This window comes from Leptonotus elevatus, chromosome 4 (assembly GCF_054856555.1).
Source record: "Leptonotus elevatus isolate MCC_2025b chromosome 4, RoL_Lele_1.0, whole genome shotgun sequence".
Classification (NCBI taxonomy): Eukaryota; Metazoa; Chordata; class Actinopteri; order Syngnathiformes; family Syngnathidae; genus Leptonotus; species Leptonotus elevatus.
In genome coordinates this window covers 16,083,242-16,100,611 of record NC_141242.1, presented here as the reverse complement: position 1 = coordinate 16,100,611, position 17,370 = coordinate 16,083,242, and the positions used below count along the sequence as shown (strand labels likewise).

Sequence of the window (17,370 nt, the reverse complement as noted above, 5' to 3'; positions counted from 1 at the left end):
TAATTAGCATTAGCAAGTCAGACTGGAGTAGATCATTACAATTCCTTGCACATCTCAAGATTGAAGCAAAAATCATTGTCAATCAAATCATTTGGAATCAAAAAAACGTTCGCAATCGAAAATTGATTCTGAATCGAATCGCAGACCCCAAAATCGGAATCGAATCGAATTGTGAGACATTCAAAGATTCCCACCCCTAGTGGGAACGGATGGCAGAAAATGAATGGGAGGACTTTACTGGACACTTTGTAAACGTCATTCCTAGCTGAATCTGCACTTGTGTAAGCTTCTTCTCGAGATGAGTAAATGACTGTAATGATAATACGCACCAAATATGACAGTTAAATGCAAATAAAAGGAAATAGCATACATTAGCGGCGCTGCTGCTTCTAAAGTAGTAGTAAGCAGAAACATTATCAGCTTTGAGTGACACTGTCACTGTGTAACCATTTTTAACCTTTTGGTGGCCCTATATAGCCAATTGTTTCTCTCAGCGTGACGCAAGATTGTTCTATGTCACTGCACATTCCAGCCACAATAATAACCAATTGTGCAATAGTCATCTATATAATATACATCTGTTGAGATCTCTTCATGTGTTCCTCCCTTGTGTGCTCAAAGTCTCCCTGTCTGCCTGTCGCTCCGTGCTTTCGCTTGCCACGTGAAACATTTTCTGGAGGTGATATTACTTCCACAAAAAAACACCTCCTGGTCTTATCTGTCTGTGGCACGCTTCTATCACTATAGCAGAGTACAAGCTTCCCACTACAATAACATCACATCTTGTTCCCTCTTCTCTGCACTTTTGCATTATAGCACGGCAGGGGAACTGCTGATCGGATTCAGTCGATGTGTGTTCTATGGATCTCGTATATATTTGGCTATGATGAGAACCCAAAATGCATTACTTTCATCGAGTACAGCGGTCCAAACTCGGTCCTCGAGGGCCGGAGTCCTGCAGGTTTTGGATGTTGGACTGAGTTTGGACGCCACAGATTAATTTTGTCTCACCAATATTTTTTAGATATAGAAATGTATAGGTAAAAATGTAGACCTGCAAATCATCTCCTAAGTTGTTAAATTGTATTTGTTATCAGGTGGATGGTAAAATTGACCCCTCACCGTGATACAGTAGAAAACAGGGATTTTGACCAAAGCATGACAGACACAGTTTTAATTTACGAAACAAATGGGTTAATAGAGAAACTAATGGACTGCCCTCCATATGATGGCATATAATTTTCTGTAGTGGTGTGCAGTGAATTTTCAGGGCTGGGATTTTTTCTGAGTCTTATTCTGATTCTTCTCCTGTAACACTAAGTTCACAGTTCACACACATACACATATATATTTTCAAATTCAAAACTAGTTAAATGGGGTTGAAAACATCGGGTCGTGTTGGTTTATAAAGGGTTCATATTTGTACTATTGTACATGATTCACATAGGAACTGCTGCAACTCGAAAGGGCAGAAAGGGGGGAAAACATTAAGTGCACTTTGTGTTTGGGGACTGAAAGTGCTCTTGTTTTTCTCTCTCTCTCTCTCTCTCTCTCTCTCTCTCTTTCTCTCTCTCACTCACTCTCTCACTCACTCACTCCTCATGCCCCCCAGCCCAATCACTCTCTCCATCCTGTATGCTCTAGATGTTACTGGATAGTTGCCTAATCCATGGCAGGGGCCCATTATTCAGTGCTTGTAGCTTGTTAGTGCTGTCGCTGGGCAGACCAACCTCAAGTCAGGAGCGTGCAAGGAGGAAGAGGAGGGTGCGCTTACTGCGGGAGTGGAACAAGCTCTTCCAGCCTCAACATTGTGATTCAGTGACACTGTGTACATTATCCCTTACTACCGTGTGATGTATTGGCTTATACAGATGTTTCACTTGCGACTCGCCACAGAAGGAAAGGAAAAAAAATACATCTTCGTTTGTTGTCCACACGAAATGTGTCCAAAACTATTCGCTTTATGAGCTGCCTCTGCCTGCGAGATGCACCGCATCTTTGTTTTGTTTCCTGCAACTTGGTTTGACCTTTTCAATGTTCTTGCGTGCTATGTTTTTTGTTGCTAAGGTATTGCCTAGAAGGGTAGGAAGATAGGTAGGTAGGTTGGTAGGTAGGTAGGCGGGTAGCCCGAATCACTGCATTTGACTCCACCTGCCATTCAACTTCAATCCACTTGTGGCCAGTTGTATGAAACATTTTTTATTGTCATTATTATTATCATCACTACTATTATTATAATTATTATTATTATTAATATTGTGTTGTTGGTGATTCTTACTACCATTATAATCATATTATTTTCTCTTTTTCTTTCTTCATCACTTTACCTTCTGTATCAGACATATTTGTTTGAAATTTAAATTTGGTGGGGGTTTTGTTTTAGTTTTTTTAGTTAAAGTTGTTGCGGCTGGTTGTTGTGACTGGTTAGCACGTCCGCCTCCCAGTGCAAAGGTTGTGAGATCAAGTCCGGCCTTCGGCCTTCCTGGGTGGAGTTTGCATGTTCTCCCTGTGCTTGCGTGGGTTTTCTCCGGGTACTCCGGTTTCCTCCCACATTCCAAAAACATGCACGGCAGGTGAATTGGACACTCCAAATTGTCCATAGGTGTGATTGTGAGTATGGTTGTTCGTCTCTGTGTGCCCTGCGATTGGCTGGCAACCAGTACAGGGTGTACCCCACCTACTGCCTGAAGCCAGCTTGGATAGGCTCCAGCAACCCCCGCGACCCTTGTGAGGACAAGCGGTACAGAAAATGGATGGATGGATGGATGGATGGATGGATAGTTAAAGTTGTTGTGATCTGCTTTGTTATGATTACTGTTTTACTATCTCTCTTTCTTTCTAACTCAATGTTTTGTTTTGTTTGTTTGTTTGTTTGTGGTGTTTTTCTGTGTGTGACTTCTTGTTGTTGCTGTTAATAAAAATAAATAAAATCAATCAGTACATGCAAAAACAATGTGGCCGCTTCCACAATGTAACACAATCCAATAAGGCTTTACCTCAAATTCGATCTTTCCCAAGCTAATAATGCTAAATTCTAACTGACACTATGCTATGTTTTGGTTACGGAATGGTGAGTACCTGGTATCGGGCCCATACCCGATTTTATTTAAAAGTATCAGATCTCATGACAGTGGACAGTAACAGTATCGGTCGCCCACTTGTGGCAGTTTTACAATCAAGAACTAGTAGGCTACTAGAAGAAAATAAAATGGATTTCATGTTCTAGTGTTATTTGTACTCGGTATCGGTGAAAACTTTAACTACTCGTAACCTACTATTATTGGTCTAAAAATAAAATGGCATCAAACATCCCTAATTTTGGTTGCTGCTGGTCGGTGTATGGCAATGCTTAGTGGGATACAATGTGGTTGTCTCCAGCCATGTATTTCTAGTTCGATGTAAAGGATGAACTTTTGGTCATAATTCTTTTGAAACAAAACATCAAGTCTTGGTCGTAAATCTGTCCTGAGGATGCATTACAGGTTCGCCAGCCTCCTCCTTTGTCTCGTCTTACATTAGCTTGCAGTGGCGGGAGAGCAATAAACACGAGGTGGATCAATACATCCTGAGATGGTTTTGTTCCCTCTCGTCTTTCTGTTCAGTTCACCATCCCCCGCTCTCGTCATGGCCCGTGGCCCTACCCTTGTATTCTCGCACCCCTTTCATATTTGGTCCCTCTTGGGCTGATGCGGGGATTTTGCATCAATTTACGTTGTGTGCAATTTTTCTGAACTGAGCTGCACTTTTCCGTGTATGAAATGAAAGGAAAACGGTCAACTATAGATCTTTAATAAACAATCTGGTGTGCGTGCGCGTTTCATGCACAACAATTCAGTCTTGCGGCAACAATTGAATCAATGTATACAATACAATTCCATTCGTATTGAGTATTTTACTCATTAAATGATTAGCGGCAGCGTGGCTCAGACTAAATTGTTCTGTTGTTCATCCACTTACAAAGGTGGGTGAGTGGGTGGTCGATTATCGTAGTACATTAGACACACCATGTTACCTTTGACCCCAGAAACAGGACGAGTGAGGCAGCTGAGCATCGAGATAAGGAGCCCTGCAGTTGCGCTTAAAAGTGTTGAACTGCGCTGATTTGTGTGCGCATGCACCCGTGTGTGTGTGCGTGCCTGTATACAGAATTAGAGGTGAAGGTCATTCGTCAGCACCTTTTTCACTGCATGAGGGTGTCTCGTGTCAGTAAATGCAGCAGGACAGAAGGGGGGTGTTTGGGTGCGGGTGTTGTTGTGATTGAAAGCAGTGAGGAAGGGACAAAGTGATGGTGTGTGTGTGTGTGTGTGTGTGTGTGTGTGTGTGTGTGTGTGTGTGTGTGTGTGTGTGTGTGTGTGTGTGTGTGTGTGTGTGTGTGTGTGTGTGTGTGTGTGTGTGTGCGCGCGCGTGCGTGCGTGCGTGCGTGCGTGTGTGTGTGTGTGACTCCAGCACATCACTTGGATCCCTTTGTTTTTTTCTGCTTCTGTGGTTGCGTTGATGTAATGGAGAGGAGGTCAGGGAGGGCGACCCATGACTTGTCTGTGTAGAATGAGCGGCCGGGTAGACGGGTAGAAACAGAACAAAGTGAAACAAAAACTTCCCCATAGCTGAAACTTTTGACTGCTTGACACTCGTGGTGCAACGGATCACAAAAGTCACGGATCGGATCACGTATTTAAGTCATGGTTCGGATCATTTTTTGGATTAGCCACACACAAAAAAGATCAATAGTACTTTGTCTTCATTTATTTTGTAAAAAAAATCTATTCAAAATGTGTAATATAGCTGTTTAGGATTTAGGAACACAACTTTAAGTGCAATATAAGGCAGAAACATTCTTATTTTTACATGGTCCATGTGTAAAATAACAAGGTATTAATGGCTTAAAGTTGTGTTCTTAAATCTAAACAGCTATATTACACATTTTGAATAGATTTGAAAATGAATTAAAGTAAGCCAGGTACCAGCTGTCAAACTCACTTACCAGCCAGACACTCGTTGGTAATGCTAACAGCTAGCCGCTAGCCACTTACGTCGAAGACTTCTACCGTATCATACAATGACGCCGTAATTAATTAGCGGTTTCCTGGCGTCCTAAATTAGCGATCGAACATGAGTTCGGGATAGCGTTGTATTAATGTTGGTCGCAACTACAATGTCAATCAACCACGATAAAGAAACGTCTAAAAGGGGAGTCAAGCTAGCCATCACGCCACGACATGGGTCAACTTCAGAGTAAAAGTGTACTAAGGCTATTTGCATTACCGTCAATGTATTATTGTATTTGGTAAATGTTATTTTGAAGTTAGGCTTAGCGTGTTACGTTGAATATGTTTCAGCTTCCTTGACATGTCAGAATGGTATTGACTGTGAATGCGCACTTTGTTTGTTTGTCCCACCAACCAATCCGCGGACCGTGCGCGATCCGAACTGTGGTGCCTGATCTGAACCGACCACGGATCAATTATGATCCGTTGCACCACTACTTGACACCGTATGGTCTTTTTTTCACAGTGGTTACATTTGTGGCCTTACCCCATGGCATAATGGGAAAATACCCCGTGGCATTATGGGGAAAAAATGCTATGTTTTTAGCATTTGGCCTCCAATTTACCAACAAGTTTGAACGGAAATCTTCTGTGCAAATCAGTCATTTGTTCACAAAATATTCTGCTTGGCCAGAGATTCACCTCACGGACTTTATGGCCCATACTAAGATTAAATATGCATAGTTTTGTTTTTTTCTCCAAAAATCCTATTTGTGCAGCAGTGAGACTTGTTTAAATTTAGGTAGACTTTGATTGAATAATTATTTGATTAAGACGCAAAGCTCAAGACATGTGTTCAAATAATAGACAGTGTGTGTTCTTTTAGCAGCAGGTTGCTGCACTGACTGTGTGTGGCTGCACTAACATTTGTGAGTCACTTCCACTGGCTGGTTTGTGTGGAGGCTAGCTAGTCTTTCCATTGTCTTTTTCTGCATCAGCTCCCCTTTCCCCTGCTGCAGAAAGATGAGACAATGTCATCATTACCCTGTTTCTCTCATATCAGTCGATTCTTTGGAAGCAGTAGACAATGTTGTTCCTAGTATGGCTATTTATGTGTCACCAATAAATGAATGAAGGAGATTCAGTGATCAAAGTTGTGCATTCAGCGTAGAGGAGACATTGTAGGTCGACATTAGCGCTCTATTTCGTATTCACCCGAGGCAAGTTGTTGAAGGGAAAATATGCACTCAGTGCTTTGTTGAAATGGAACTAGCTCATTTAGAAGGGGGAACTGTTGCAAATGTTCCATCTATCAAAAATAGATGAACATACGCTGCAATCAATCATCAAGATTATGTTCTTGTGTTATGATCCTTTTGAGTTCTCACCCTATAGCATTGTTTCATATCCATCTTTTTTTAAATATTTCTGTTGATGATGAATACATGTATTTATTTTCTTCTCTTAAAATAACCAAAGCATAATTGCATCATTATATCTGTTTGTTTATTTTTTCCAATTATTTCTGCCTTTTCGCCTTGTCGGTCTTGCTGTCCTCAAATTAATGAATCAATTCAGCAGTGACAATCAGTATACTTCCTGAATGAGAGAGCCTGTAGCCAAGTGTATTTTTAACTATGTGAATGCGTATGTGTGGTCGCCTGAAGGCCATCTATGCCGTCCGTGTGTTGTTGTGGTTGACTTGCTCCTGGTGTCCTGGCAGGCACATTAGCAAGCAGAAGCTGGAAGTTGAGTATATGACACAGTTACAGATGGTACAGCGGTACTACAGCCTGTTAGCACTAGAATGATGGTTTCCATCTGCTCATACAGTTGCCAAAAACATACATTCCTGTTCTCAGCAACTAATGAGAGACCAAAAATAAATACAATACCAAGTAGTTGGAAAAACGTGAATAAAGACTGAGTATAAGGTGCAAGTATAACCAAATAGCAGTTAAGTACAAGTAAATGTATGGTTTTTCGACTTCCTCTCAGTATTTCTTAACTCATTCACTGCCATTGACGGTTATAGACGTCAAAATTAATTTGAACTATTTTGATTAGGTTAACATTTTTTTCCACTTTTGTTAACAAAAGTAGAAAAACTTAGATTTTTTTATTGTACATTTAGAACAGATATAAAATTTGTGATTAATCGTGAGTTAACGAGTGAAATCATGCAATTATTTACGATTACAAATTTGTATTGGCTGTCGCCCCTAATTTTTAATAATCTTTTCTATTAAGAAAAAAAAATCTATTTAACAAAATATTTAATGATTTAAAAATAACAATAATAATCTTTTCTTAAAAATATATATTTTTTTTAATCTTTAAAAATATATAATTCTAATTATTATTGTTTTATTTTGAATCTTTTTTTTAATTATTATTATTATTTTTATTTTATTTTATTTGTTTAATCATCTTTTCTTTAAAAATATATATTTGTATTTTTTTAAATTTCAATAATCTTTTCTATTTAATCTATATTTTTAATCTTTAAAAAAAATGAAATAATAATATTTTCTTTTAAAAAAAAGATTATTAAAAATTGGGGGTGTCTGGCGATTACATTTTTAAAATCATAATTAATCAAATGACTTCTCTAGTTAAGTCACGATTAATCACAAGCTTTATATCTGTTCTAAATGTACAATTAAACATTTTTTTCTAGGTTTTCATACTTTTGTTTAACAAAAGTGGAAACAAATGTTAAACGTATAGAAGTGAATTTTTGACATCTATAGCCGTCAATGGCAGTTGAATGAGTTAAAAAAAAAAAGTAGATATAATCATACTGGGTACTATTGCTATGTAATTGAGTTGTTCGATTAAAGACCTCCATATCATTATGTTCAATGGATAAGCCTGCAATAAGACTGTAAGAATAAAATCACATTTGTGGGGAGAATGGAGATCTTTGGAGCGCATCTTAACAGCCAGCTGCTTCTTTGGCGACCCATTCATTGTCAATTGGCCAAGCAAAATGTGATTCTGGGAAATAATCCAACGTTCTTTCTTATCAAAAGCAGACTTGAGCCAAATGAAATCATTCTAACAAGACATATCGTTATAACTAAAAGAGGCTTGTCCTTGGCAGCCCTTTCAGTGGCACTTGCACGCTTGTGTATAGTGTGAAAGCAGCAGATGTGGATCTTGTCAGTGGCACAGATCAAACACTGGAAAGCCAATTAAGCAGTTTTGGGGTGTCTTTCCGTGGATTACAATGTTGTTATACCATTGTTGTTATAAATGTGATGAACAGTTTGATTACCCAATTCAGTAAAAATGTAAGTCGTACAAGCTTACAGAGAGAGTAGTGCACTGTAACGAATTGACTGTAGAATTTACAAGAAATAACTGGCAAAAATGTTGCCAGCTAATTAGTGTAAAATCTCAGTACAATACTGTATTATTTTTTTTTGCAATTATTTACTGTACATAAATTACAGTTACTCACTGTATTTACTTTTACAGCAATTCACTGTAATCTAGTTTACAACCGTTTCTTGTATTCTACTAATATACAGGATTTTTTTTTCAATTTTATCTCGAACATGTATATAAAGAAAAAAACAGACTGATTACAAGACAAGACAAATATACAAAATATACAAAACAACAAACACAACATTAAAACAACGAAAGCAATATAAGAAAGTTTCACAGTGTTTCACCCAATCATGAGCTACACATTTACACATACATGTTCGAAAGGGAGTAGGAAGAAGCATAAACTTATCAGGTCCTACCCCTTTTAACATTCGTTACACAATAAATAGTAGGTATGTATAGTTTACAAAAAAAACATTTAAAAATTTACTGGCAACTTTACAAATACAATATGTCGTTGTAAAATCCATCCATCCATTTTTCTTTATCGTTTATTCTTCAAAAGGTTCGCTGGAGCTTATCTCAGCTGGCTTCAGGCCGTAGGTGGGGGTACACCCTGAAATGGTTGCCAGCCAATCGCAGGGCACACAGCGACAAACAACCATCCAGACTCACAATCACAATTAGGGACAAATCAGAGGGCTCAATTAACCAACCACGCATGTCTTTGGAATGTGGGAGGAGATCCATCTCAGGAGGTGCCCATTATGCCATTTGCTGTCGATTGAAAATCATATTTGGTCAGGGTTTTGGTCGTTTGGTCATCTGACATTCGCAAGCCGAGCTGTGATTGGTCATTACCTGAGCCCTCAGGATCTGTGATGTCATTTTCCATTGACAGCAAGTGGCAAAATGGCCACCCACTGAGATGGATAGAAACGGGTGGATTTTGCTTCTTGATTCCTAATCCACAAAATTAACTCATTCACTGCCATTGACGGCTATAGATGTCAAAAATTAATTTGAACTATTTCTATTAGTTTAGCACCCCCCCCCCCCCACTTTTGTTAACAAGAGTATGAAAACCTAGAAAAAAATATTGTATTTTTAGAACAGATATAAAATTTGTGATTAATTGTGAGTTAACTAGTGAAGTCATACGATGAATTACGGGAAAAAAATACACTTTTTTAATAATCTTTTCTTTTTTTTCTTTTTTTTAAAAGAAAAGATTATTAAAAATTAGGGGCGACTTCACTAGTTAACTCATGATTAATCACACATTTTATATCTGTCCTAAATGTGCAATAAAAAAAATTCTAGGTTTTCATACTCTTGTTAACAAAAGTGGGAAAAAAATTTAAACTAATAGAAATAGTTCAAATGAATTTTTGACGTCTGTAGCCGTCAATGGCAGTGAATGAGTTAATCCGAATACCATGTTTAGATTAATGGGGCTACATAGAACATATTGTAAAAAAACAAAACACCTTTGGGGTTTACTTCTGCTTAAGATTAAATTTTCTACAAAAGCATTACTATTTTTGAGCTTTGACTGTGACTGCAACGATGTACTTGTGAAATTCTGTGCGTGTGTGTGCGCGCGCGCGTGCGTGCGTGTGTGTGTTTTATATAGATGACACATCTCTTGACTTGGCAATTTTCCTCATGGCTGAAATGCACATGAGAACTTCTCCGCGTCCTTAAAAAGGACAAAATATGTACGGAGGGCACTTTCTCGCCAGAATCTGTACCACAGTTACTCTTCTTCATATAATAAAATATGCTAATAAAAAAAAATTACAGTAATAGTTTCTTACCTTTTATTTTTCTCATTTGGGGAAAAAAAATACAATTGGAAATAATGCAAATACATGATCAACTATTCCTGGGTCAAGCCATCATTAGTTGACCATTGCTAATGTAAAAGGTCAAAACCATGGCCCAACAAACTGTATCTTAATTTTGTTTACAACTGACGATGTGTTTTGTTTTGTTTTTGAAAATTTGTTTACAAGTGATGATGTGTTTTGTTTTTGAGTGAAAGTGCAAAATTTGATGTTGATGCATGCAGCTGTGCTGCTCCTCTGCTGCGTCCATGCATGTCTCTCTCCGTGGTACTGAAGTCCGTGTCGTCAGGCGGGCTGACCATCTGGACTGTAGGCTGTGTATGCGTACGTCGCATACCAATCATAACAACTTCTTGTGAGTTGACTAATGCTGTACCACGATTGCTATGTTATCGCTACACACTTTTAGTAGGGATTACCGCTGAGCAAGCTGCCTTTTGGATGAAATTTCAATCACTGTTTGCTCTGTGCTTCACTGAAAAGATTACATTTTGATTGACGGATTTTGATTTCACATCTGTTGTGCACGTTTGGAAACAAGTGCTGTCTTCATGGGAGTACAGTGAGTGGTGCCTTGACTTACGAGTGCCCTTACTTTGAAGTTTTTCAGGATAAAAGTAGTCGATTTTGCTTTTGTCTTGGATGTTGAGTTGCAACTTGCTAACAAAATTTTGAAACAAAAACAAGTGTTTAAGATGTCTATTGTCAATCTCAGTTGAAAGTTATTTTTAACCTGAATATTACACATGGTGTATCACTTTACGAAAGTATGTTACCTTAATTCTAATACTTGCAATACAGCATTGACGGGGCCAAAAAAAAAAAATACCATTAATCTTGTGGAAGTTGTTACACTTTAAGCAATGGGTATTTGAACATAAATGGTGCAGCGACACGTGTATACAGACAACAACAATACACACAGGTAGGGCTGCACAATATATGGGAACATATCAATATCGCGATATTATCCCATGCAATATCAGTGTTTCCCACAGATTTGAAATCTACTTGGGTGGGTGGATTCCGGCGATGGGACTGGGAGGTGGGTCTCAGTCCTGCTACTACGTCTCCTCCTCCTCTAGCCTCACGATCCACAAGTGAATGAACTAACGTTAAATGTGGTATATCCTGTTGCGACACCTTTTTTTTTTCTTTTTAATATATTTTTTATAAATTTTCTTGAAAACTTCTTGGGTGGTGGCCAATTTACTTGGGTGGCCCGCCCAAGTATTACCATGATGTGGGAAACGCTGAATATACATATCGCAAGACAAGCAATAGGTTTCTTATGGAATTATATGCTTTATCTGTATTTGACAAGTCACATGCAAACTTAAATTTGCATCGCCATCCAATAGTTGAGCTGGGGTAATTACAATTACAAAAAAAAATAAGAATGCATGGAGCTTGTAATTCTTTCATTAGATAATAATTTCATGAAGTAATTTCTTTAGGTACATGTTAAATATTGTATTCAACAGCTATATCACATATCGCATGTTTTTCCAATATTGTGCAGCCGTACTCAAACAGGCATATATTCTTTATCCTCTGCGAAAAATTATGTACATTACTGTACCTTACTGAGCTTACTGTATTATATTTATTATGGAAGTATTAGAGCGCGGGCTTGTGACCAAAGTGTGCACAGCAGAGGGAACAGCACAATGTCAATGAAATTCGTGAATTGTTCACATTCAAATTAAACTTAAGGCACTACTGAATCATTAAACACAGGATATGATGGTAAATTATCCATTGTGCCAATAGATGGTAGACACATGAGGTGCGCTTTGAAAGTATGGGAGCTGTATTTTGACATGGAGAGGACAGCAATACCATTCACTCGCCAAACCCCCATGACACTTTTTTTAAATTTTTATTTTGGCACACATCATCAGTAGTGTTCCTTTGAATCAGTGGGTGTTTCGGCCTTTCAACACTAGACACCCTCACCAAAGGTGGCCAGCTACAAGGTGATCACGCCTGAGCTTGTGTCTTATACCCAATCATAAGAGTTACCCGATTTTAAAAGGTGGGGGGTTTTTAGCAAGCGGGCAGTACCGCCACTCTTTTGGGCCCAGTCAGGATCTTTCCGAATTTGCCCATATCCACCTTCTGCTTCTTTCGGCTGCTTCAGAGACTGATCTTATTGTCTGCCGCAGAGCCTGTCCATGAATACCAAGAAGCCACAAACCCTCTGCATCCCACTTCAGCCGGATAGATTTTTTTTATTCCACCCTTTCTGCTGAGCGTCTGCTGCCAGGTCTGTGCAGCACCGTTTTTTGCGTTCATAGGCCTCCAGCGTTGCATTCTCTCATGGGACAGTGAGCTCTATGATGAACACGGTCTTCAGTGAAGATGACCAGAGTACCATGTCTGGCCTTAAGGTGTATGTAAATTAAGCAAACGTGATTAGTAATATGAGGTTATTTTGACAGTATCCACAATAAGTAATTATGGAGGGTAAACGTTTTTTTTTCTCTAACTGTTGTTCATTCACCCTGAAAATTGGCTATGAGGCAGACCTGATGCATGCAGTTAATTATGAACGACGATGGAGTTTAAGAGTGTAAAAATAGATAGGCGCGCGCACACACTGCATAGCTAGCGGCCCCTTCCCTGACTCCTCATTAGCAGCTACCACAGATGGGTAAGGATTTCGGGGCTTGCGCACCTTCCTCGCATCCCCTTGTACGGAGTTTGTGTCCCATGTCAGCTTCTCCTGCGATGGCCTCTGGCTGGGTATATATGCAGGTTCAGCCCCATTGTCTCGGACCTGATCCAGTGAGGCACACAAGACTGAGGCCCCTGAGGCTGAATTCATTATGGTGCTTCTTTCTGCTGAGCTGCCACTCACTGATTTTGTATGAATATTATGCTGAGGAAGCGTTCTTCACATGAAGAACAGTGGGTGTATATCTGCCAAGTAGGACAAGTAGGCCCAGGACCGTGAGGAGCCATCTTTACTATGACTCAGCATGCATGCATTGTCACTGCTTTTCACATAATTAGTTGAAAAACACAGAGCTGTCACTGTCATATTTTTAGCTGCGAGGCAGCTGCCCTGCAACGGCAACAGGCCGGTCCGAAGCTTATGCCAAGGCAATGAGTCATATGTGTCACTTCCTGTGACTCCCTCCTATGTAGAGCGGTTGCCAAATGTGGTGGACTTTTAGGAACGCATCACTGTGCATGGAAGGAGGGTTGTTGTATAAAAACATATTGCATCTCAAATGAATGCAATATTAAGTGATTATTTCTAATCCAATATTCATGAATAATTGGTATAACTGTAGTATAAATGGTTTTTTTTTAATATTACATGGGGGGACTTATGCATGTAAACACGCCACATCGGATCCGTAGCCATAGAACAATTTCCATCCATTGTCACTGATCACAGAAATAGAGGGGGAAAAAAGAGGAAAAAAATCACAATACTTACAAAGTAAAAAAGAAAAGAAAAAGAAGATGAACAAAAACATGATAAAAAGTTGAAGTAATGATTATACGACTGATTAGCTTTTTGATTGATTGATTGATTGATTGATTGATTTTTATTTGGTGATGACAGAGAACACAGCCAAACTTCCAATCACTCAGTCTGGTACCACCGAGGATAAAAACACAATAAAGCCAGAGGGCTTATTTCCATTGTGGTCCTCGACACACAGAAGGACAAAAACAAAGACATAGAAGGGCAACATCATTTAATCAACAAAGTTAATAAATTGAATTCAGATACTCAGTCATTCAAGTAAAAACTATAAACTACAATTATTAAAACATTACTTTTTAAATCAAAACCTCGTATTTTTCCATATAAAAAGAGGGTAATGGCAACAGTAGCATAATGAAGGTACTTAATAGCTCATAAAATACAAAATTGATTATTTAATAAGAATAAATAAATTTATTTGAGTATTTAATTCATTTGAGTACTTAAGTGTGGCTTTGTAGCCACAGTTTGAGGGCTATTTTAAAAATATGTAAAGATCCACTCATTTTTTAGTTCCCTTGGCAGTTGGTTCCATTGTACTGCCGCACTGTACAAAAAACTGGTTTTCCACATTAGGGTTTTGAATCCGCACAGGACAAAATCAGTTGAACTACCTCATGTAGAATACTGATGACTTTGGCAGACAAGGGAAAAATAATTTTGCAGGCACTTAGGAACCTTGTTTGAAATAATTTTAAAAGTAAGCAGCATTTTCTGAAAAATAATGCCAGTTAAATTTTTCAAAATGTTCAGAGTGCCAATGTGTACAAGGATGGACTTAACCCTAACGAGCTTGTTCTGAGCAGTTTGCCGTTTATTCTGTAATATTTGTGAGACCGGTATACCTGGAAATGGCTGCATAATCAGAGGGGCTCTGAATTAGCGACCCCACAGGGATATGAAGAGTTGACTCATTTGAGAACGTCGCTTTCTAACACACGCACACACTCCACCACTCAAATAAAACAAATATTTTAAAAATCAGCCATGAAACAACGTGGGCCGTAACACCACAGACCTGGTGGCTCTTACAAATTCCCTTATAGGATAATGGTAATTTTCCCATACAGTATTTAAGGATCAATTGGTGTAGTGTACAAAAATGCCTTATGCTGACAATATGTTGTGATTTTTTTTTTGTTTACACACATTAAGAAATGCTTTAAAACATTTCAGTCGTGTTGGTTAGACATTTTTGTGTGTGCGCGTGTGACCTGACCGTGTGTGTATTTCATTGCTGTAAATGTGTAGTATAACAGCTCTACTGTTGATTTTGCATTGCAAATTCTCCCTTTTGTGTTCTCCGTGTGCTGGAAATCCACTAAGTGGGGCCCCGTGAGGCCAGCTTTCCCCCTCTTCCTCCTGCAGAGTTCAGCTGCGGGTGACGGTGCTCCTGCTCGGACATTGGCAGCCACTCTTGTGAAGTGGGAATTTGAGCTCTTTCAAACAATGCTTTGCATTAATTAATGGTTTTGTACTTTTAATCATTCACCAGGATCCCAGTGTGGTTCCCCGGGGAGGGAGAGTGGGTAAAAAGCCAACTACAGAATGTGTGTGAGAGAAAAGATGAGGTAATGAGGAAGAAAAGTATATTAATGCAAAAGATAGTTGGTGTGGGTTTCGTTTTTTTAGATAGCAAAAACATGTTCTGATAAAGATGGTTTTGTCACATTTTGCTGTGATTCTACTTTTTATCTACTGCAATGTTGATTTGTGTTACATATTGGACAATTCTTGTAAAATCGAATCTAATCTAATCTTTTTTAGATTAGGGGTGCCTAATCCAGCCTGTTTCCCATGTTTCGCTCCACCAACACACCTGATTCATGATCAGGATCGTTATCAGGCTTCTGCAAAGCTTGCTGATGAACTGGTCATTGGTTCACTCTCGAGGACCGGACTTGGGCACCTGCGGTTTAGATCGTTTGTCTGCATATCAAATTTTCCCAGACAAGGTTTTTTAACGATTTGGGGGAAAAAAGGCTTTATTTACTTGCTTCTCCTCGGCCATCATGTGCATTATAGTTTGTTAAATGTCATTTAACGTTTGCCATCATTGTTGACTGGGAATAACCAACCAGATTTTGATTTGAATCAAACTCGGTGTACTTGTTGATAGTGATGGCACAACAATACATTTCTAATTTTAGGTCAGGGGTGAAATTCAACAAGCAATCATTTAGATGGTCGCTGCATAGTTTAGAAAGTTGATGAACTGTAATTTGACCTTGTCATTGACCCTATGGATCATGTGACCTTAACAAAAATTTTCATGAAATGTAATCTCTCATATGTTCTTGAAAACAAGTTTCAGAGATGAATGACCTTGTAGTTCCTGAGATACAAGTGTTCAAAGGAACCCATGGCCATGGCCCTTTTTGGTCAAAATATCAAAATAGATCCATAACCTCTGCTCCAATTGACCTACAATTTAAGTTTTGGTGTTGTGCCATCCATATCAACAAGCATACCACGTTTCATTCAAATCAAAGTATGTTTGGTTAAGCCCACTGTAGGATTTGCCATGGAACGACCCATTTGTAACATGATTTTGAGCCTTGGCAGAGGCATGCATGTGATGCTCTCCTGAAAAAGTGTTGGATTGTTTATTGTTTCAGTAATAGCGATTGAGGAAATTAACTCATTCACTGCCATTGACGGCTCTAGGCGTAAAAAATTCATTTGAGCTATTTCTATTAGTTTAAAAAATTTTACAATGAAAAAATGTAATCGCCTGACGCAATTTAAAAAAGAAAAAAAAGAAAAGATTATTAAAAATGAGGGGCGTCAGGCGGTTAAATTTTTTAATCGTAATCAATCGCGTGACTTCACTAGTTAACTCACGATTAATCACAAATTTTATATCTGTTCTAAATGTACAATCATTTTTTTCTAGGTTTTCATACTCTTGTTAACAAAAGTGGGGAAAAATGCTTAACTAATAGAAATAGTTCAAATGAATTTTTGACGTCTATAGCCGTCAATGGCAGTGAATGAGTTAAACTATGCTAACCCTTAGGTGACATTCAGAAAACTGATTTTTTTTGGAATCATTCTTGATGATGCATGACATGTAATAGCAGATCGGTCTTATTTGCTTGCAGCAGGATGACAGCTCAGTTGTGTTGTTGTCTCCTCACTTTGATTTTTCCGTTCGAGCCTCAGCACCTTTATCATGACACGTCAGCTCTCACTGCTGTAGAAACCTGTGTCAGGAAAATGGGAACAGTGTGTCTATTGATCAAATGAAACCTCATCCCTTCTGGATAGAAGTTAACGCAAGTGTTGTTCATGGACAACTTCTGAAAGTTTTCCTTCCCATACATTTCATGCCAAAAATGTTTATGATGTGAGATCACAAACTTTGATTGAATTCAAATTGCGCTGCATTTCCTCAGGCATTCGGCCAAGCATACAGCATCCAGCGGAAGGTGGCCGAAGACGGCGAGAGCAATGAGGAGACGTTGCTGCAGGAGTCTGCCTCCAAGGAGGCGTACTACATGTCTCGTCTTTTGGAGCTGCAGGCGGAGCTGACTTTGAGTCGCTCTGTGACTACAAACACTCAATCAGAGAATGAGAGGCTCAACCTGGTCGTGCTGGATCTGCGAGAGGTGAGTTTAGGGAGGGCGTGCTTCGCAAGGTTACTAACACCTCTACACATCTTCTAACACAAATTTATGCATGGTATGAA

General features: G+C 38.9%; 1 protein-coding gene across 2 annotated transcripts in view; it reads left to right on the top strand.

The window, feature by feature from the left end:
- bicd1a (bicaudal D homolog 1a) overlaps positions 1 to 17,370 on the top strand; it is a 32,878-nt gene that overhangs the window by 2,668 nt on the left and 12,840 nt on the right. For both annotated transcript variants that reach the window (XM_086072803.1, XM_086072804.1), the window contains exon 2: positions 17,078 to 17,290. In XM_086072803.1, the coding sequence (XP_085928929.1) occupies positions 17,078 to 17,290 (213 nt within the window). The remainder of the gene's footprint in view (positions 1 to 17,077; positions 17,291 to 17,370) is intronic.